The 22108-nt window shown below is 43.2% G+C and overlaps 3 protein-coding genes across 6 annotated transcripts; all 3 read right to left on the reverse strand.

The window, feature by feature from the left end:
- Window positions 1-843: 843 nt before the first annotated feature.
- On the reverse strand, window positions 844-6676 carry slc16a6b (solute carrier family 16 member 6b). Of its 2 annotated transcripts, none has more exons than XM_058049627.2 (6): window positions 6478-6676; window positions 4231-4464; window positions 3969-4112; window positions 3219-3347; window positions 2096-2995; window positions 844-2025 (listed from the first exon to the last, which is right to left on the reverse strand). In XM_058049627.2, the coding sequence occupies exons 1-6, from the start codon at window positions 6551-6553 to the stop codon at window positions 1766-1768; spliced, it is 1743 nt and encodes a 580-aa protein (XP_057905610.2). In that variant the 5' UTR covers window positions 6554-6676; the 3' UTR covers window positions 844-1765. The 2 variants fall into 2 exon arrangements, with proteins under 2 accessions (XP_057905610.2, XP_057905611.2); XM_058049628.2 differs by lacking the exon at window positions 6478-6676 and adding an exon at window positions 5580-5764.
- A 118-nt stretch (window positions 6677-6794) lies between these two features.
- LOC131103381 (WD repeat domain phosphoinositide-interacting protein 1) lies at window positions 6795-15498 on the reverse strand. Of its 2 annotated transcripts, none has more exons than XM_058049629.2 (13): window positions 15129-15498; window positions 14166-14248; window positions 13756-13925; window positions 13287-13383; window positions 12776-12873; window positions 12584-12676; window positions 11876-11946; window positions 11617-11724; window positions 10912-11067; window positions 10721-10828; window positions 10487-10620; window positions 10132-10232; window positions 6795-8017 (listed from the first exon to the last, which is right to left on the reverse strand). In XM_058049629.2, exons 1-13 carry the CDS (start codon window positions 15224-15226, stop codon window positions 7967-7969), a joined length of 1368 nt encoding a protein of 455 aa, XP_057905612.2. In that variant the 5' UTR covers window positions 15227-15498; the 3' UTR covers window positions 6795-7966. The 2 variants fall into 2 exon arrangements, with proteins under 2 accessions (XP_057905612.2, XP_057905613.2); XM_058049630.2 differs by having other exon boundaries at window positions 6880-8017; window positions 13756-13922.
- A 732-nt stretch (window positions 15499-16230) lies between these two features.
- Window positions 16231-21469, reverse strand: LOC131103226 (actin-related protein 2/3 complex subunit 1A-A). Of its 2 annotated transcripts, none has more exons than XM_058049332.2 (10): window positions 21367-21469; window positions 20954-21075; window positions 20472-20576; window positions 20152-20374; window positions 19798-19905; window positions 18368-18574; window positions 17991-18066; window positions 16923-17113; window positions 16561-16648; window positions 16231-16357 (listed from the first exon to the last, which is right to left on the reverse strand). In XM_058049332.2, exons 2-10 carry the CDS (start codon window positions 21015-21017, stop codon window positions 16352-16354), a joined length of 1068 nt encoding a protein of 355 aa, XP_057905315.2. In that variant the 5' UTR covers window positions 21018-21075; window positions 21367-21469; the 3' UTR covers window positions 16231-16351. The 2 variants fall into 2 exon arrangements, with proteins under 2 accessions (XP_057905315.2, XP_078653245.1); XM_078797119.1 differs by having other exon boundaries at window positions 21363-21421.
- Between the last annotated feature and the right edge of the window lie 639 nt (window positions 21470-22108).

Here is a 22108-nt window from a genome sequence, read left to right on the forward strand (position 1 = left end):
AATAAACATTGGACAGAACCCAGGCTCTGTGGGGCGGCTGTTTGTCTCAACCGGTTGGGTTGAGATAGAAAAATAAAAACTAAAAATGGAATATAAAAGTGCGTCTGTTTCACTGCCTGACTAATTGGGTGTCACCATTTATTGGGAACAAGACTAATTTGGGCAGTACTCTTGTTTTTCTACGTTTGCCATTAAATGTGTCATACAGTATGTCAGTTGGCAGCCATATTCATGGAATAAACTCAACTCTGGCAGCCCTTTTTGTGGATTAAGCTCATCCTGTGTCCTGCTAGTGGGTTACCAAGGAACTGCTTCAGGTTCAGCAGGAGGGATAAGAAGATGAAAAAAGGTTTGCAAATTTAACAGTCCTCTTTTTGGAATGGAAACCCCAGTTTCCCTCATCTGAGTAGTTTCCTGGAATACCCTCCCGACTTGTGGGACTTGGAATATTCTCGAATGATTTCAGGCGTTGGCCTTCTGCTCATCATTTTCCATGTTTTTTTTTTCATCTGAGCAATGACAAGACACAACGATGAGTCCTTAAACTAGTTGTTCATAAGCTGACAGGTTTATGAAGATACATCAAAGTCCTTAAACTAGTTGTTCATAAGATGACAGGTTTATGAAGATACATCAAAGTCCTTAAACTAGTTGTTCATAAGATGACAGGTTTATGAAGATACATCAAAGTCCTTAAACTAGTTATTCATAAGCTGACAGGTTTATGAAGATACATCAAAGTCCTTAAACTAGTTGTTCATAAGCTGACAGGTTTATGAAGATACATCACAGTCCTTAAACTAGTTGTTCATAAGCTGACAGGTTTATGAAGATACATCAAAGTTCTCCATTTGTGGCAACTTTTATTGAAAACACACAATGACATCAATACACCACTTAGGAATGTTGGAAAACTGCCATGAAAAAGGAATAAAAATAGTTGAAATAAAGGTAAACAGTGACTTTTGGGGGTGGGTGGGAACCTACTAGAGTCTTGCGTCAGTCTCTCCTTAACAACATGGCATCCCATGACTGTAAACCATGTGTCAATAATCAATATTTCAGTGGAAAGTAGAGCTCTTTCCAAATAGAAAGTAGCGCTCTTTCCACTGAACGCTATTGATCCATGAGTGTAAACCTTCACGTGTATCAATAGTCTTGGGTGGAAAGGAGTGCTATTGATCCCAAACCAAGAATAAGGAAATAAAAGCCATGTTTATGTAACATAATCACATTTTTAAGGCTTGTACAAAATGTTGCCAAGTGTCACAGCCTTCAGGGTCACGTGACACGATTCAAAACAAGGACTGGTGGTAAACTTTACAGTAAATACAGAGTAGGCTGGCTGTGTGCATAGATAGGCTAGATATTTTGTCATTGCATCACATGCATGGAGCTATCTCTAGTTGCATCACATGCATGGAGCTATCTCCAGACCTCTGCAAGCCATGAGGTGTTTTGACTTTTCTCTTGCAAACATTTAAGGCTAGCTTGTCATTGCCATCCAGCAGTGATGTCGAAGATCGTATGCCTTTTCCTGAGATAGATCTACTGTTGTCCTAGCTTAGCTCAGTTCTAGCTTAGTGATGTCACGCTGATGTGGAGGTGTGTGACAATAGGGCCGAGGTGTCCTCATCATGGTTGTCTTTGGTCTCCATGAGGAACTTCAAGCTTGTCAGCGTGAGACCTGAGATAGGAACGCAGCAGCAGTGGTGGTGCTCTTGCAGTGTGGCTGACGATCTTCTGGGGTGGTGTTAGGTTTGGCTCATAATACACAGGTGCTGTCGTGATTCAAAGCCTGCCTAATGGGGCTGTCCTCCACTGCCATGTCCACCTCCAAAAAATCTGTCTGGTCAATGTCCTGGGCCTGGATCTCCTGTTCCAGCACAACCCCACCGTTCCATCTTTGGCACATGCCAGACTTGGCAGGACCTACTAGAGCAAGACAGATGGCAGCGAGACCCATCCCAACAGCGCAGGAGTAGAAGGCGGCGCCATAGTTGTCTGTCATGTCTACTAGCACACCTACAGAAAAAAAAAAACATTTTAACATTCAATATTTTAACATTTAACATTCAATAAACAAAAATTCTACCTCCTAACGGGGGTCCGGCGAGCCCAGCGATGCTCTGAATAAATACATATACTCCCACAGATGATGCCATCTTTTGGATGCCCACCACATCCTCCTCTGCCAGCATGGGAATGTGTGTGGAGCACACCGTGCCCAGGAAGTAGCCATAAAGGGCAGAGCAAAGCACCAGGCCCCAGAAGTCCCATACGACTGTGAAAGCCACCAGTACCAGGCACAAAAAGACAACACACCACAACATGACTAGTGTCTTTCTGCAGCTGACTTTGTTCAGGATCACCCCGATGGAGAGACGACCGAAGATCTCAGCCACCGCCATCACAGAGAGCATGTATGAGGCCATGCTGGGCTCCACGCCACGGCTTTTACTCAGCTGGATAATGTAGAGCTGTGGGGCAAAGAAGCCCAGTGTGGCGAACAAGCCAAACAGGGAATAGCAGATGAATGCACCATCTTTCAGGACGGAGAAGTCCAGAAGTTTGGCTACGTGGGGTCCAGGAGGATCGGCCGCGTGTTCGGGCCCGTCCTCATCCTTGAGCGGAGAGACGGGTGTGGCCAATGACGACTCCTGGCCCTCTTTATCTTGCATCTCCCATTCTGCCTTGATTTCAGCACCTGCAATCCTCAAGTCCACATTTGAGGCAGAGAGGGACGTAACACCCGAGTCCTCTGAGCCTCGGGATACTCCTGAACTGATGGAGGTTCTGGTTTGTTCGTTTTCCAGCTCATAAACAGCCTCCAATTCTTTCAAAGAGAGTGTCTCTCCCAGTGGACTGCCTTCCTTTATGGGCTCGATGACGATTGGACGAAGGACGAGGCCACAGAAAATGACAGATGCCTGAAAAATCCCAAGAACGATGAAACAGTAGCGCCAGCCAATGTGCTCCTTCAGCATGGTGAAGGCTGCGGACAAGAAGACAAAGCCACTTCACTGACTTGTATACTGTAATTGACATAGTATCACATAGATGATGGATAAGCTAGGAGCAACAACAATACATGTTTACATTCCACTTGATCAATGGATGTATCTGGCTGTGGATTGATGTTTAAAACTTTAAGCTCATCGTTCTCCAAAGACGTAGCTAGGTGTGGAACATTGTGTGTTCACTGTCTGAACATTCACCTGGAGCAAACGCAAACACTGCGAAAGATTCTCCAGAGGACGCGACGGAGGTGACGAGGGCTCGCCGCCTGGAGAAGTACTGTGCCAGAATTGTGAGGGTGGGGAGGAAGGTGAGGCAGTAGCCCAGGCCTGTAAACAAAGAGGAGACAAGAAAAAGGGGGCATGACAGCCACTGGTCCGCATGGTAGGGAACACTGCATGGCTAGGCTGAAAGATCAAGGTGTCACTCCTGTCAGAGCGGGCAGGTCGCTTGGTGGAGATCTGCTACAGCAGCTGCAAGACAAAGGCATGTAAAGACAAAAAAAAAAAAGAGACGGGGAGAGAAGAGAAGGATGGTGGAGTTAGCTGGGCTGGCTTCATAGGCAGACATGGCTGTCAGGGTGGGAGAGCTAGCAGTGCTTTCTGTCCAAGAAAAAAAAAAGCGTTATCACCAATTCAATTTTTAACTTCGATACAGTCCGAGTTCTTCCTCTGCTGCTTCTTTGATGCGGAAAAACACGATTTTCATCACAATGTACAACAGCAGTTCTGGCCGCCCTTCCTAGACATCGAATTAGGGCATGATAGAAAGTTCTGGAGGGAACAGATTTGGCTGCTGACACTGCTAGAAGTCCCTTTGTTTGAAAGCAGACAAGGTGTCAGACAAAAGGTGTCTGCTTGGGTGCATACAGTCGTCATGTAAAGACCACGCAGCACGGCAGACGACAAAGAGCTGCACAAACAGATGGCTGCGATGTGCTTATTAATTACCTGAGACCATGCCAATGGTGATGTACATCTCCTTGATGGAGTTGCTGAAGGCGGAGCTGATGGTTCCCAGACTTATGAGGAAGCCCCCAATCATTACAACAGGACGATGGCCAAAGCGGTTGCTTAACATGGTGGACAGGGGGGCTGTGGGTCAGAAACAGCATGATAATGCCAACGATCACTCGTGTGGATTCTGTGCTTGTGTTATTTGCCCGTGCTAAAGCAAGCAAGCAGGGCGTGACCAGCTCATGCAATGACTCACCAGTAAAGGTGAAGATGAAGACACAAATGGAGATGACCCATGACACCCGGCTGTTACTCTCCCCAAATTCGTCCATCAAATCCTGGAGAAACACGCCAAGGCTCTTCAGGGTCCCATAAGTGCAGATCTCCACCAGAAAGAAGGCGACAGCGACAGCCCAGCCCCAGCCACCATCGGGTACCGCTGGGTAAACGTTTGGACCCAGGAAACCACAGGAATCGGACCCCCTCATGGCTGCAAGGAGAACAACTGCCATCAATTAAGGTCTTAAAAAGCTGCTATGCCTTTCCATTTACAACTAAAAATGACCAGCAGCTAGCGTAACCAGTAGTGCTTTTAGCTCTGCCTCTCGCCTCAAGACACCTGGGATAGGCTCCAGCATACCCACAACCCTAGTGAGGATAAGTGGTATAGAAAATGGATTGATGATGATGTCATTTAGTAATTATTAAAATGGAAGATGTAAGAATTTATGTTCCTTCCTGCTACTTTGATTTGAGTTTAATGTCACGCCTCCATCATTAACCACCTAACCTGACTGGATTTTGAACCAGCAACTTCCTTGTGGCCAGATAGCGAGTGTTCCTCCCTGCGTGCGTTATGCGGCTTGAGATTCATGATGTAACATCTGCAGACAGCGTCAGAGAATGCAGGTGAATAATTAATGTTTACTATGGTACTTTGGCTTCAGGAGTGAAAGTAATCACTGCCTTGCGTAATAATAATAGTATATGAGTTTTAGGAGTGTGGGACAAGTACACTTTTAATTCTTACCATTACCATTTGACACTTTGACAAAGTTAGTTGATGAAAAATAAAGATGGACTTGACGTGGTCTAAGTGCTTCATTGTTGAAGCTGATGAAAGCACTGATGAAAGGATGGGATCTCCATGGCGATTGTCTGTACTAGAATTCATTCCATATTTAGCATGTTACATGTTCCATTTGTCTCTTCTAAAAGCAAGCGTGTGTTGCAAATATCCGCAGTGCAGGGTAAGGATGGGGATGCCAGGCTTTCTGAGGCAACAAGGTGGCTAACAATTAATCTCCTTGCTGTTTCCACTAACAAAGCAGCCATACATATTAACAGTGTTTTCCACCATTATTATGACTAACCTTAACAAAAGGGACTGCTGGTGAAACATATTAGATTTAAAAGATTATTTTTTAAAGATGCTGTTGGTATATATACTATTTATAAAAAGACTGCTGCTTTAATATATAGTATTTTTAAAAGAGTGTTTTTTAAAAAAACTCCTGAATACTATTTAAAATGTAGTTCACTTAGTAAATTAGCGATGATGACGTAGTATATATTAGTAGCATATATTCGACATCGACAACTTACCTTTAAAACATGACATTCTAGCAACGTGGCTAAGAAATGCACATTTGCCGAGAGTCGGTGGACCTTTCCTGGGAAGAGAAACGCTCCAAATGCGGCGGCGGCAGCATCTTAGGATCACCTTAAACCATCGCTACGTCCCCGGCCTGTTCTGGCAGCTACATACCGGCTTCAGCCGGTATTCAAACGAGGCCGCGCAAATCTCTGTCATGAACGCGCATCGCTTCCGCGTGCGGCTCAGAGCAACACAGCTCGTGCTACGTGCTAACAGCTGTGACAACATGACGTCACGTGTCCGCCATTGAGTCGAAAGCTAAATGAAAACAAACCTGATATTTCAAGTTGTGGTGCGTTCATAATATAATGCTAATGTTAAAATGGTGGCAAATATAAATATAACATATGTGATATAGGACACATCAGTTTTTGGAGTAAATTGGCCCTAGGACTATTTCTATGTATGTTATAGTTCAATAGGCTATATATATATATATATATATAGCTTATTGCATTGGAGCTAGTGTTAGAAGCAAAAGAGGTGTTCAAGGACCTTCCGCAAGTGTTATTGGCTTTTCCAATGTTCTACTTGGTCAATATTAGCAGAGCGGATACTGTGTGTGCATTAAGTAAACAGCACATCAATAAAGACTTAATAATTTTACAGGATACAATTAGTTAATATGGTTGCCACCACAAATGCTTGACACCAAATTTATCTTGGTCTCATCAGAGCACAGTCTTCAGCAGACTCTTTCCAGGCTTTCTCGAACATGGTCATTCGTAAAGAAGAGGCTTTAGAAGAGAAGAGACAGTCATGCAGAACAATGCTGCTAACACTTTTGTTTATTTTATAAACACAATGAATGAACCTCTGGATATGACAGTGAGCATGTGCACTCACCTTCTTTGGTGGAAGAAGCCGTCCTGTCTCGGTTGCCGTGCTGCAGCTCCCCGGCAATCATCTTGTAGTCTACCATATCTTTATGTAGACTAATACTTCTTCTACATCTTCACAGTTGCGCCATTTTCACCGATATCAGCAAATTTCACACCTGCTCTCAATTCACACCTCTTAGTCACATGACCTTAGGGGAAACGGCTATTTGGCTCCAATTTGTACAGCGGGACTCACTTTTGTTGTCATACTTCGAACTCATGGCACGGAGGGCCGAGACACTGCAGCTTTTCTTTCCAGGAGAAAGTGGATGGAGAGAAAACCTGCATTGTTTTGACCTTCACTGACACATTGCCAATAAATTCATGGTGGGGTTGATTTATTTTGAAGGTACAGTGAATTTACACTGTACACAGTACTTTAAATGGGAACAACATGGAATTTCTCAGACAATATTTGCACAAATGAAAAGTCGTGAAAAAAACTAAGCCGTTCACTAATGCCTCGATTTATGTCATACCTTGATCTCATATAGCAATATATATACATATACGTACTACCTCTGTGTATATGACATCATAACAAGGGCATGCTAAGCACTATATGACATAGTTCTATGTATTATCTCTATGTTTATGACATCATAACAAGTGCACAAAAGATAGGATGGAAGCAGTGGACTATTAGACTTGATTATGTAGTACATCCTATAAAGTAATATTTATCCCTTTAGCTTAATATTTAACATTCTAATGAGTTTTCTTTAGTATGGAATACATCATAATATGAAACAAATCCCAAGGTGTTGAACAGCACACACTTGCATACGTGCCGAGTTGAAATATTTGAAAAGAAGAATGAAATTTGGGATCAAAGCCGACGAAGGAGATTTTTCAGCAAAGAGTGAATGTGAAATGACGGAAATGGCTTTAGCATGCTGGACTTTGGTTGCTAAACGCTCTTATGCAACACAACTATGCTTCAAATCTTCTACAAGCTGGGAAACACAAAAGTATTCTTGGATGAAATGCCACTGTCTTTGTTTATTTCCTCTTTTCTTTCATTAGTTTTGGTCGTGTGCAAACTTTGTTATACAAATGATAATAGTTACAAACAATACAGTACATAAAACCTGTAGAAATTCAACATAAACCTGTTATCATGAATAATAATTTGAATAATAATCATATTTTGCTACAATAATGCACATAAATACAATATCTGTCACGTAAAAGAGAACATTATGGTTCTATTGCTGTACTGGCATGCACCTCAAATATTCATGAAATACTTCCGAAACAGAAACTCTGATTTCCTTTCAAGTTGCCAAGAAATTCTGAAATGTTCTCTTAACGGTTCTCTAACGTATTATTCTGGAACACAATGACCAGAGTACCACAGAGTACTTTAGGAAAGTACCATTTCAAATGTACTTCTTCATGATTGTGATTCCCTAAGTCTGCTGGCTGGGCTCTCTACGCGTCCCTTTCCCCGCTCAGGAGCGCCTCCCCTGGCCGACTCCACTTCCGTCACGGCACCCGTTAATCTACCAAAACACAGCCACACGCTGACGGTTAGTTTCCACAACACACACGCATGCACACGCACACAGCATGCATACATGCACACACATGCACCTTATGGAATAGTCTTACAGAGTAGAATAATCTTATAATAATAGAAGAATAGTTTTTGGTGGGTGGGTGTTTGGTTTAGTGCTTTTTTGGTTTTATATGTTTCGCTTTTGTGTTTGTTCTGGTTCAGTGTTTTTTTTTTTGGTTTTATATTTGTTGTTTTTTGTTGTTTTTTGTTTTTGTGTTTTTTTTGCTTTAGTATTTTTTGGTTCAGTGTTTTTTTGCTTTAGTGTTTTTTTTTGTTTTGTATTTTTTTGGTTTAGTGTTGTTTTTTTGGTTTACCATGTCCAAGAGGATGAAGGCCCTGTCACCATGTTCAACAGGATGAAGTCCGTCCCTGTCACCATGCCCAGGAGGATGAAGGCATTGTCACCATGCCCAAGAGAAAGAAGGCATTGTTACCATGCCCAAGAGAAAGAAGGCATTGTTACCATGCCCAAGAGGATGAAGGTCTGTCATCATGTCCAAGAGGATGAAGGCAATGTCACCATGTTCAAGAGGATGAAGGCCCTGTCGCCAAGCCCAAGAGGATGAAGCCCGTCCCTGTCACCATGTCCAAGAGGACGAAGGCATTGTCACCATACCCAAGAGGATGAAGGCATTGTTACCATGCCCAAGAGAAAGAAGGCAGTTACCATGCCCAAGAGGAAGAAGGCATTGTTACCATGCCCAAGAGGATGAAGGTCTGCCATCATGTCCAAGAGGATGAAGCCCGTCCCTGTCACCATGTCCAAGAGGACGAAGCCCGTCCCTGTCACCATGTCCAAGAGGACGAAGGCATTGTTACCATGCCCAAGAGGAAGAAGGCATTGTTACCATGCCCAAGAGGATGGTCTGTCATCCTGTCCAAGAGGATGAAAGCCCTGTCACCATGCCCAAGAGGATGAAGGCCCTGTCACCATGCCCAAGAGGATGAAGCCCCTGTCACCATGCCCAAGAGGATGAAGCCCCTGTCACCATGCCCAAGAAGATGAAGGCATTGTTACCAAGCCCAAGAGGATGAAGGTCTGTCATCATGTCCAAGAGGATGAAGGCCCTGTCACCATGCCAAAGAGGATGAAGGCCCTGTCACCATGCCAAAGAGGATGAAGGCCCTGTCACCATGCCCAAGAGGATGAAGCCCCTGTCACCATGCCCAAGAAGGTGAAGGCATTGTTACCAAGCCCAAGCGGATGAAGGCATTGTTACCAAGCCCAAGAGGATGAAGGCATTGTTAGTGCTCACACTACATAGAGTATATGCATCAAGCAGATGATTTGGACATGTTTAGTGTAGGACGCTGTAGATAGTGATCCAATCGTGGCTGTGTGTTGACAACAAAGCTATACAAGTCGGATGTGAGGGCTGTACTTGTGTAAAAGTTCATATTAAAATATTCCAGCACATTCTGTACTTTGAATGCAAGTACATTGGAACAAACAGAAAATACACAAAATACCACATCATATCAATGTAATTCATCTGGTGCAGAAAGCTAAAAATGTTAGCACAAAACACATTTTCATCATTTGACTTTCCATGCAGAAAACTATGTGAAATGCATATAAACAACGAAGAACATTCAAGATGTGATGGCTGACATGAGCGACAACAGGAAGGTGGTGGAGGTTGATCTCGCTGCCACACAGTGTCTTTGGGAGCAATCACATCTTGCGTTCTCCTTTTTATTCATATGCCTTTCCCTTTGTAAATGCATTCAAAACGATACTAACGTGATCATCATAGACGGCTGAATAATAAGGTTATAAATAACATCATAGCATGTCTGACTGCTCATTGAGGTAACGTCTTTACTTGGTGGATTATTTTCAATGCTTTCTATGATCAAGTTTGTGAAAGCCAAATACGGAGGAGCAATCGTGTCAGCTATGCTGCATGCACGCACGTGTGCATGTGTTTGTATTAGTATACCACAAACGCACACGTGCTGCTTTGTCGAAGAGATATGCCGCTACAGTTGGACACGCACACATGCACGCTTTTACTGCTGTGGTAGCTTGCTTAATTAGCACTTCGGAATGCTCACAGGAGGAAACTCGTTCTCATCGTCCAGACGTACAGGTCCATCAGCAAGCTCGTGTTCTGGGATCACATCTCCGTTCTTTGCTCCTCCATCTTCAGAGTAGCCTGATTGGAGGAAACATCAAGGAGTGAAATATTAGGCCCGTCAATGTAAACACTTCACGGAAATGACCTTTACGCCACAATTTGAACCATCCTCTGCAAGTCATTTTATTAGTAATGACCTATTGTTGGCTCCCTGGCAGACAAGGGACCTTGGAATTCCACCAACTCCATTTTGGATGAAGACTTCCTTGCATCACTGCGGTATTCAATTCTCTCAGCAAATCGGATTCAGAGAAGCGTGTGTGACAACTAACCAGTCAGCGTTGGAGCGACGGGACCAGCAGCCGGTAAGGCAGCAGTTGCAGCATAGGATGGACACGCCTGCATTGTGCTCTCTGCATCTATTTCTTTATCAGCATCATCCTGGTCTTCATCAGCACCAAACAGCCTGAAAGAGGATGAGATAGATATGCTTTATGTAAACGTATTGGTGTAAAAATAGATTTAGATTTGCTTTGTAGCCAGAAAGGACATCATGTGAGCCTGACCTGTGTTTGTACGCCAGCACACATTCACCTCCGTCCTGTGGGTCCACATTGTAGATGAAGAGCTGTCCATCAGCGGTGGCCACCAGCAAACGCGGAAGCTTCTGGATGCTGAAACGATCGATGGTCTTTTCAAACTATTCTACAGCTTGCAGGGAGGAGCTAAGAAGAAAACATGAACAAGTGAGGCTCACACGGTCAGGGCACAAACGTTCCTCTGGCTGGAGGTGATGAGGTGAACTGTGGCAAAGGCGCGGTCCTGGATCATCATACCGGATACCTGAGCAGGAAGGTAGCTGCTGGCTGCTGTGAACATCTTCCCCACGTAGGCTGACCAGCTGGCATCGCCACTAGAGCAGAATCAAAGCCATGAATCATTCACTCCACAGTCACATGCTGGTGATGGTTACCTACACCCGTATCCACAGATGCAAATGTGGCTGCCAAGCATTCATTCACATTTCTACACCAGCGTGGGCTGTCCTGCTCTAACCTGGAATTGTAGCAAGCTGGTAGGGTCCCATCTAAGGGCAAACAGGGCAGCAGGTGGGGGTGGACAGCCGGGCATCTGATTCACTTATTCACACACGTTTGACCAAAAACAACCTTTGTCCACAAAGATGTGGAGGGCCACGATGGCAAGGTTTTCCTTGGGCCCCCAAAATATTTTTCCACACCACTTATATACTGAAACTACTATAAAAGCGGACTACAAACTCCATGATAAGGGTAACACAGGCTACAAACAAGAAAAATAAATCACACATGTTGAATTGTGTAAATATAAAAGTGCGATGTACTTCAATGTCATTTTATGCGTACTGAAAATACACTCAATCATGACCACTATTTTTTCTGTTCTACATATATGACTTTGACAGTACAGTATGTGTGTGTACCTTGGTCCCATCTCTTCCAGTTTAAAGATATGCACCGTTTCTGTGTTGCTGGAAGCACTAAGGAAGTGTCCATCAGGGCTGAAGGACAAAGAGCTGATGTTCACATACCTGCAGGAAAACACAACACACACTTACATAATTTCTATTTACACGTACAGTACGTACTGTATGGTATGATGTATATACACATGTACAGGATGTCCAATATGATGTATACACTTATGTAGAGTATGTACAGTGAATGCAGCATGTGTCTGACCTCTTCATGCCACGCCGGAACTCAAAGAGACGTAGGCCTTCAGGGATGGAAAACACTCGTATTACGGTACCCTATAGACATACGAGAAGATGTTGAAGATGTTTCGTTGCAAGAACAATACACTTTATGGTTGTATGAAACGTTCTTCAGAAGTAGATTTTGCCAAGAACTAACGCACATCTTAGATTTATGCAAATATTCCATCTTTTCATGGACCAATGCTGGACAAATAGTATAGCATGATATCATGTAAAGTAGTCCGTGTTCAGCCTGGATAAATAACAGTAACATTGTACGTAACACTCAACCATACATGAAAAATATTTTTAGCAAACACTAAAGTTCATCAATCCATACATTTTCCATGTTGCTTATCCTCACTAAGGTCAGGGAGATATGCTGGAGCCTATCCCAGCTGACTTGAGGCAGGGTACACCCTGGATTGGTTTGCGGCTATTCTTCTCAGCATTTAAATATGCTCATAAAATCCACTTAAAAGATGAATTCAACTTAAATGATATGGTGTCTTTGAACGCAACCACCCCCCTGTCATTCTAATGTTCTACTAAATTTTGCATCGATCCCTCTCTAAATGTAAACTATCAAACATGTGAGTGTACATTGTTAAGTCATCAACCGATGTGCTAACATGAACTCCATACAAGTCAGACCTGACTTGGAAATGAGGTCCATGCTGGTGTGGATTACCCGCTCAGAGGCGCTGGCAAGTTTGGTGGCTGAAGCATTGAAGCAAAGAGCTGCCAGAGGACTGTCATGGGCCGGAATCATTGTCACTGTGCTCTGAAACCAGCAACACACATGAGAAATACCATTTCACACTGGCACAACTACTCTTCCCATGACTCTAAGATATCTATTTGGACTTGAAAATGTTCTTACCATATTGTTGGCATCATAAAGGACAATCTCTCCCACGGTGGCGCTGCCGGGGTAGGCCAAGTAGGAGTTGGAATGGTTGGTAGACAAAGCACACAGGCCTGGACAGACACAGGAGTTCACCACCACCACTACTACTACTACTACTACTACTATTAGTAGTAATAATAATAATAATAATAATCAGAGCAAAACCAACAACCAGATAAAATGTGCAAAGAACCACCAACTTGTGTTGTAATGCTGATTATCATTATTATTATAATCATCAGACAATGTTGCTGTTCATGAATGCAGCATGCTTTCTGTGAATGTGATTGGTGGATAAAGAGGACGTGTACTGTCCTAAAACCCTGGCATACATGAACAAGTACTATCCTAAAACGTTAGGATACGCTACCAAAATAAGTTTTGGTAGTGTTTTAGAATACTTAATACTTGGTTGGACCTCCTTTTGCATGAATTACTGCATCAATGCAGTGTGGCGCGTTGTTTTCACTGCACCGTGTCTGACCTGAAGGGTTGGATGGAATGTTGAGAAGAGTCTTCAGCAGCTTCATATCTTTGATGTTGTGGATATAAATGGACTCCTCAAGGCACACAACAAGCCTCTGCAAAACAAAGCATTTCATTGATGATTATTTCTATGACTAGCATACCGTGATGGAAATAGTGCAGGAAGTAAAATGCTTTCTATGTATTTTGGACCGCCTTAAAAATGTAAACTGCTCATATTCACATTCATATTCACAGGTGCTCAATTTGCATGATATTTTGTTTTGGCACCAGAAAGAAAGTACTATGTAGGAAGTACTACATGTCATTGTTGATGCAGGCACAGGGTGCGATGCTAAAGCATCATTCCTGCTTAACTGAATTGCAATGATGGGTAGAAACATGGCTTGATGTGTGATAATAGACATAACATATAAATAATAATCGATATTCCAGCAAGCAGCACATGTACATTGGGGTTGTCTCACATGTCTGTTGAGCTTGACAGCCAGGATGTTGTTAGGGTAGCTGTAGTTGCAGATCTCTGTGCCCTTCTTAAAGTGGTAGATGTTCATACTCTGCGGTACGCTGGTGCTCACCACAACCACCAGACTGCTGGAGAAGAGACGCTCCACGATGTAGACATCACAAATCTCTGCTAGGAGAAAACAGACACATGAGGACACACCCTACATGTCCATAGTTACAAAGTCTTGAATTGAAGACAAGACATAGTGCCCTTCATTCTAATATGAACAAAGCTATGGAACACATGGGTTTAAAAAGCCTTGCTGTCATGGAGCTCCTGAAGAGAACGAACGTAAGGACACACGCTATCATGCTATGGACCCACTGATCTGGAAAAACTTCCCACATGCGGTTGAAGACCCATACGAACCACTCTCATGAATGCAGTCCAGCTTATCCACCATGGTCAGAGAAAACAGCTTATACCCAGTCTTGGTTCCCAAAGCCAGTGACCTGCAAAACACACATAATATCATTCATTCATTCATTTTCTACCGCTTTTTCCTCACGAGGGTCGCGGGGGGTGCTGGAGCCTATCCCAGCTGTCTTCGGGCGAGAGGCGGGGTACACCCTGGACTGGTCGCCAGCCAATCACAGGGCACATATAGACAAACAACCATTCACACTCACATTCATACCTATGGACAATTTGGAGTCACCAATTAACCTAGCATGTTTTTGGAATGTGGGAGGAAACCGGAGTACTCGGAGAAAACCCACGCATGCACGGGGAGAACATGCAAACTCCACACAGAGATGGCCGAGGGTGGAATTGAACCACATAATATCAGTGGACCTAAAAACTTCAATGCTGTAGCAAGAATATGTTTGGACACATTTTACACAAATCTAGTGTAAAGCATCTCTTCTTTTTTTACAAGATTAATGTGTTTGGACATTGTCCGTGTTAACTAAAACTAAAGTCAAACCAGGCCAGCAGAGAAGGCTTTGCTGGCCCTGATGGCACACCACCCATCATTGTGCTGCAAAGGAGCATGATGCAATGTGTAATTATGTTGTAGCAGCTGTGCTGTGCCACCATTGACTTGAAGTGAGTATGCATTTCAGAATGAGTCATTCATGTTAAAGTTAAGAAACTTGAAGATCATCTCACAGCAAACATCCGTCTTGTGTTTTGGAAGTTACTGTAACTGTGCTGTTATTTTATAATGTACATAACATACACATATACAAGCTGTTTTGGGTGGGCCTGCTCCAGCATGATGTATGTGTGCTGGAATGCACCACTACCCATTTAGCAGGGGGAAAAAACACCGTCTCCTAATTAGCTGCAATTGTTTTCATGAAAATATGAAGAATGCGTTCTTCTTACGTGGAGTCTTGGTTGAAGGAGGCGCATCCAAACCGGACTCCCGGTCTTCCCGGTCCTCCCGGTCCAGCAGGCCCGCCGGCACCCTCTCCTGCCTCCATTCCGATTCCCAGCGACCTCCTTCCCTCCCTCCGCCGTGGACTGGAGGCCTGGGATCGGCTGAACCTCTTCGCTCGATGTCGGCGGAAGACGACGCCAATTTGTCAGAAAAGTGGAGCACTCGACGTGCGAGTGAGTTGTAAAAGCCTTGGCGGAGGTTTTACTCCTTGGAAAAAGGATCTAATTCACACTGCAGTCCAGCCGTTTCGTCGAGAAGGTACACCGCCGTCAGGCGAAAAAAGGAAGCAAAACAAAAACAGCTGACGACTGACGTCACAAGACACACTCTTCCGATTGGTCTGTAGTGGACGATATATTCACTGTCTTAGATTGTGATTGGTCTGACGTGTGGACGTGTGTTTTTATTGGTTAGCTAGAATAAAACAGGGCTTTTGTTTGTGTCAGCCCATTTTAGTGACAGTAAACTCGATTTCTTTTACTGAGTGGAATTCTACAACTCACTCACTGATGTCAGTCGGGTAGTCGATTTCCTTGACTCACTCGTCACCAAACTCTCACACAAGTCCCACCTACTTCCTCAACTTAAACCGGCGCTTCTCAAATAGTGGGGGGAATGCAGTGAGCTGTCAGGAGGGGTCGCGAGTCGTTCATTTGGCCAACATGGACATTTTTATAGTACTCAGTGGGTAATTTGACTCTTGAATACAATGGGAATTTCGGCTTTTATGGGAAACAGACGTTTCTTTTGTCCTGTCTCCCTTGAAAGAGTTGTTATGGCTCTTCAGATTTGTTTGTTAATTGATTTATTGGAATCAGTAAACATGCATGCCGGGCTTAACCAGTACCCGTGAGTCATTGACTCCCTGCTATTTGAGAAGCAAAGAGTTAGAGTAACAGTACCGCAATCAATGACACCTTACCCGGTTTCCTTCTTTAATTGCACACAACTACCGTGAATCACGATTCAGTCTTGTTTTCTTACAAATTTTGAACGACTCTTTCATGACTCCAAAAACTACAATATGCAATAAGCAAGAAGGGAGAGTATGACAAAAAACATTTTATTGACAAATACATGACAAGACTTCTAATCTAATATCCAATTGTAATCCACAGCACAGAAGTCTTGCAGTAGTATTCCTGGTGTGACCACAGCTGTCTTTGCCTCAGTTCTGCAAATCAAGCACAAACATTAGACTCCATCAAAATATCATGCATCACCTCGATGCTAAACATTCCAATACACAATAAATATCAATCAACATTGAATTGCCAAATAAGCCTCAGACATGACAACATGAAATCATGACTGTGTGATGGCACGTTCCATCATGTGATGGCACATTCCATGTCTAGCATACTGTATCTATTGTACCTTAAAATCCCAGATGACCATGGCTCCATCCAGACCCACACTGCTGTACTTGTCCACTTGGTCTGTTCCCTTTACCACACACAGCTGCCTACAAAGGACGAAGGTTTGAAGGTTAAGTGTCTCCAGGGAAGTTGATGGACTCCACACTTCGTTAACAGTCTTGAAATTCTGGTTATCTTTACAATGATGTCAGTTGTTGTATTATTCATCCCAAGCTTTATTGTTTATTGTGATACTGTATCACAGCAAATTATGAAAAACCTATTTTTGATACTACAGATGACCAACACATGAATAAAGGTGGATGAAGACTGACATGAAAATGGACTCAATAGATAACGAAGTAGAAGAAACAGTCTTACGTGATACTGTTCTGGTGCAGGGTGTCCAACTCGTTGCTGTTGTCATCAGTGGCCTTCTTATCCAGGTTACGGAAGTGCTGCATGGCCGAAATGCCGCCTTTGGAAGATTGCTTGGGAATGTCCAGTTTCTTTACAAATTCTAGAGCACCTGCTCCTTTGTAGGTGAACTGGTAGGGACAACAGTCGTGTCCCTGAAAGACACAAATGCACCTTGTCGGTTGATATTTTCAATGCTTTCAACAGCTGACTTGTTGTGTTTTGTCAGTTGTACAGTCTCTTTGTCTGGGTGGGTGGAGGCGGGGCCGCAAGCATACACCAGAATCCAGAAGAATGTAATGTAGTAGTAATTCAATTAGTAAATAGTAATAATAGTAATAGTAATTAGTAATTAAAAAAAAATTAAAAAAGGGATTATTCATTCATTCATTCATTCATTCATTCACCGCTTTTCCTCACAAGGGTTAGAGCCTATCCCAGCTGTCTTGGGCGAGAGGCAGTTGTACACCCTGGACTGGTTACTAGCCAATCACAGGGCACATATAGACAAACAACCATTCACACTCACATTCATACCTATGGACAATTTGGAGTCACCTATTAACCCATCATGTTTTTGGAAGGAGGGGGAAATGTGGGAGGAAACTGAAGTACCCGGAGAAAACCCACGCATGCACGGGGAGAACATGCAAACTCCACACAAAGATGGCCAAGGATGGAATTGAACCCAGGTCTCCTACATGTGAGGTCTGCGCGCTAACCACATGATCGCCATGCAGCCCTAAAAATAGAATTATTTTTGGATAAAATGTGTACGTTTTCCTTTGGTAAGTACTGGTTCATCCACCATTTAAGCACCGCCATGTTTTCAAAAGCAGTGATCTGCCACCGGTGTTGCTTAATATAAAACACGTATGTTTCCCCAAGTGGCAGTGTGGAAAAGAAAAGGAAAGTCATCACCATGGAAGTAAAAATGAACATCATTAAAAGAGGATAAAGATGAGAGAAAGCTAATGAATGCTGGAGGGCTTACAGATTCCATGTACAAAAAGGTGGGAACTTGATACTTACGGCAGCAACGATGTGAGTGGGGCTGACGTAGAGGACACTTAGCAGTGGAAGACTCTCCAAGGTCAGCTGGGTTGTCCTGGATAGGAAGGACATCAGCAAAAGATCGAGAAAGCATCAGTGAACGAGTCGGTGTAATGCATATCATGAACTAGTTCATCCTATAGGTCCCCTTTAAGAACTGCTGGATTGTTACACTCGGGTACCTCAACAGTGACACTGATTCTAGCGCTAAACGCCTTTTTAACACTGTAACTAATATACACTATTCCATTCCAACTTTTATTCATATTTAAGATGATTTTTTTCACCCTCTGTACCACATGAATCTGTATATGGCTTTCTACACGGCTGTCAATCATGTGTCAGGTAGCACTTACTGCTTCCCGCTGCTGGCGTCGGCCACACTGATGCTGCTGTTGTGGGCCACCCAGGCCAGCTGGTCTCCACTGGGGGAGAAGGAGACACTATGCACCCAGCCTCCACAGTCCTTCTTCTCTAACATCACCTCCCCAAAAGGCATTTTGGCCCCCCAGGCAGTGGGCCCGGGCTTGTCCTCAATGTCCTTGATGTAGGCGGAGAAAATCCTACAGAGTTCAAATTTCACCCTTTTGAGCATGTGACAGGACTGTTTCATAAACACACGTTTGCAAACACACTTGATCTACACAATATACACTGCACACAGTATATACGTAGCATACAAGTCCACAGTTTTACATATTATCACAGTCTTACATATTATCATCTATACAATATACGCTATGCTACACTATACTGTAAATCTATACTATTTTTAAATGAGCAGAAATCTCCTGTGATGGAAGTCATGCTTTCCAGTGATAGAAAACACAATAGGACGATACCAGGGGTCGACAATCTTTCCTATCAAAAGAGCCATTTTACCCCCTCGCTCACTAAAGGAAAATAGACTGGAGTCGTAAAACATAATTCAAAAACAATATCTTATAAACTTTCAAAAGTTTATACCTGATGCCTGAAGAAATGTGCAAAAATTCCCATGATTTAGTGGGGCATCAAAGTAGCTCAGAGGCAAAAAAGTGCAGTTGATAGAGTACTCTTGCTAGTATCGGATATTGCTAATTCATTCATTCATTCATTCATTCATTCATTCATTCATTCATTCATTCATTCATTCATTCATTCATTCATTCATTCATTCATTCATTTTCTACCGCTTATCCTCACAAGGTTCGCGCAGGGTGCTGGAGCCTATCCCAGCTGTCTTTGGGTGAGAGGCGTGGTACACCCTGGACTGGTCGCCAGCCAATCACAGGGCACATATAGACAAACAACCATTCACACTCACATTCATACCTATGGACAATTTGGAGTCGCCGATTAACCTAGCATGTTTTTGGAATGTGGGAGGAAACCGGAGTACCCGGAGAAAACCCACGCCTGCACGGGGAGAACATGCAAACTCCACACAGAGATGGCCGAGGGTGGAATTGAACCCAGGTCTCCTAGCTGTGAGGTCTGCGCTAACCACTCGACCACTGTGCAGCCCGGATCTTGCGGAATGTGGAAGATAAATGTACATAAATATGTGTGAATAAAAATGTTAAATCTGTTTACATTTGTTGACAAACATGTTTACTCTGGCCCCAACAAGTTTGGGCGTTAAATACTTTGCATTGCAAAGGGAGCCACAACAAAGAGGCTGAAAAGCCACATGCGGCTCTGGAGCTGTGGTTTGCTGACCCTTGCCTATACAATAATAACATGTATATAAACCATATAATAAACTGTACATTATATACAATAATACTTCAAAAAGTCAAGGTACCTGCAGTGAAGGTCTGCAGAGCCGGCTGCCAAAAGGATGTTGTTGGGATGCCAATCCAAGCTCAGAACCGTGGAGCGAATGGGCTTCTTGATGTGCTTACTCAACCACCTGAAGAGGAAGAGCCTTTCAAGCACGCATTCACCTCGGACATTTACACTTAGAGCACTTTTTCAAATACTTGCACATTGAAAATCCTTGTAGTACTTCAATTTCATGTATCATTCGGCCATAGCAACATAATTGCCCTACTTCTGCATGGAATAGAATGCTTTGTCTATTAGATATATATCTATGCAGTTATTACTAGGCTTTTATTCCCCTTTTCCAATGCTTTATAATGTCTTGGCCTTTTACCAGTCATTCTCCTTCTCAAAGTAGCAGACGGAGATGAGACGAGCTCCACTGCCCAGGGCAAACTTATTTTCCAAAGGTGACCACTTGACACAGGTGGCTGCACGGTTGATGCGCACCAGGACCAGGGTGGGCTTCCACGAGCCGTCCTTCAGGGTCCACACATAGGCATTGCGGTCAGATGCGCAGGTCACAATACGATTGGACACGGGTGCCCAGTCAATTCCTGGAAAGGTGATTATGAAATGAAAGTAAAAAGAATAAATATTTGGTCTGCCCTGCAGTCATATTGCTGGAATTGGTCACTACCCTAAAGATTGTACCTGTGATTCGGCCACTGTGTTCATTCAGCTCATGGATCTTCACCCATTCCTTTCCTTTCTTCTCATAAATGTTCACCACATTGTTGTTGGGGCTCACTGCGATCTCTGCACGGAAGCAAACATGCACAATTTTTGCGTATTGCATTTGACAGCTTCCAGTCATTTCAGCACTTCCACACGCTGAGTGAGGCTAAACAACATATTGCTCTACGACTATGGTCAAGTGGGTATGCTGGAGCCTATCCCAGATGACCTGGGGCGAGAGGCAAGGTACACCCTGGAGTGGTTCACACTCACATTCATACCTATGGACAATTTAGTGTTTCCAGTTAAGCTACCATGTTTATGGAACGTGGGAGTACCCGTGGAAAACCCATGCATGCATAGGATCGGGATGTTCTCCCAGTCATTATAGCCTCCATTTCTGGCCATGCTTTTTTTTCTCCTTTTGCGTGTGCACACAGGTTGACTTTGCTACCTACGTGTTCTGTCTTTATTCCAGGTGTGGCAGGAGAGAGGCTCCAGACCAAAAGTGTAGCGTGACATGTCTGAACAAAAGCTGCAGGAATGCGGCTGCGGGCTCACAAGGTCTGCTGATGTGCTGCTGCAGGTGAGATTGGGAGGAGCAGAGACAACACACTTCTTGCTTTAGATGTTATATTCATTCTAAAGAAGCAATAATAATAATAATAATAATAATAATAATAATAATAATAGAGTAACACTGTGACAACACAAAGTAGTAGAATTTAGAAAAGACTAAAGTAGTAGTGGTGCTACTATCTACTTACTTCTCTACTTACATTGATTCCATGATATATACATATATATACGTACATATCAGACACAGATACATTGTTTCAGGTATGTATAGCATATAGAAAGACTTACGTACTGGTAAGTGGTGCTGCAAGTGTGAAGGTGCTTTATTCGTGGACTCTGGTCCGTCAACACGAATGCTGCAAGGAGGAAGGGAGTGTGTTTTCTTACTGAAGGGTGTGTGTATGGTGGGTGTGTCTCACTGCCGAGTGTTTACTTACACCTAAAGCCTATTGCATAAAACTAGGATAAGGGATTAAACCAGGATATCTTGGCTATCCTGGATCAATTTATCCATCATCCAGTTACACAAAAGTGGGATAGTGGAAAGTGGAACATGTAATGGACGTATACAGTATTTACACATGCTGTATATAAAATATACACAACGTTGTAACACAATACTGTAACACAATGCTGTAATACAATACTGTCAGTGAGTGTTCAGCATGGATTGATGATACTCTGCTGATGTATTGCTAGAGGTTTGGATGGTATATAGCACATGTTCCAAGTGTCTTTGGAAGAGGAGTGCGATATCATCCTCCATCTTGGTTGGCATTGCACACAAACATACACGATTTGTTGCATCTTCGTCCTCTTATAAATGTAAAAAGTTATTTGTAATTTTATCTCGGCCAGCGCCTTTCAAAGTTATTTTTAAAATGAGCACAACTGAAGAGCGAATAACATATGATGCTGTTTATTCTGTTAACATGAGTCAATGCGGTTGGCGAGTAGCGCCCTCCTCTGGTGGGTATGTGTAACAGCAACTGAGAACACCGCAATATAGTAAACTTATCAATGACTTACATTTA

The sequence above is a fragment of the Doryrhamphus excisus genome, linkage group LG16 (genome assembly GCF_037039965.1).
Source record: "Doryrhamphus excisus strain RoL-2023G ecotype Guam linkage group LG16, RoL_Dexc_Guam_v1.1, whole genome shotgun sequence".
In the NCBI taxonomy this organism is placed as follows: Eukaryota; Metazoa; Chordata; class Actinopteri; order Syngnathiformes; family Syngnathidae; genus Doryrhamphus; species Doryrhamphus excisus.

Coding starts and splice junctions, on each gene's coding strand:
- LOC131103381 (XM_058049629.2), bottom strand. CDS start 15,226: ATGGAGGCAGGAGAGGGTGCCGGCGGGCCTGCTGGACCGGGAGGACCG. Junction 12,874..13,286: donor CATTCCATCCAACCCTTCAG/GTCAGACACGGT, acceptor GTGTCTGTCCAG/GCCTGTGTGCTTTGTCTACC. Junction 10,621..10,720: donor GTGCTGGCGTACAAACACAG/GTCAGGCTCACA, acceptor ATCCTCTTTCAG/GCTGTTTGGTGCTGATGAAG.
- slc16a6b (XM_058049627.2), bottom strand. CDS start 6,553: ATGGTAGACTACAAGATGATTGCCGGGGAGCTGCAGCACGGCAACCGA. Junction 4,465..6,477: donor GGCTTCTTCCACCAAAGAAG/GTGAGTGCACAT, acceptor TTCTCCTTGCAG/CCATGAGGGGGTCCGATTCC. Junction 3,348..3,968: donor CACCATTGGCATGGTCTCAG/GTAATTAATAAG, acceptor CTTTGTTTACAG/GCCTGGGCTACTGCCTCACC.
- LOC131103226 (XM_058049332.2), bottom strand. CDS start 21,017: ATGTCACGCTACACTTTTGGTCTGGAGCCTCTCTCCTGCCACACCTGG. Junction 18,575..19,797: donor TCTGCAGACCTTCACTGCAG/GTACCTTGACTT, acceptor TGAACTCTGTAG/GATTTTCTCCGCCTACATCA. Junction 17,114..17,990: donor CCACTCACATCGTTGCTGCC/GTAAGTATCAAG, acceptor TGTGTCTTTCAG/GGACACGACTGTTGTCCCTA.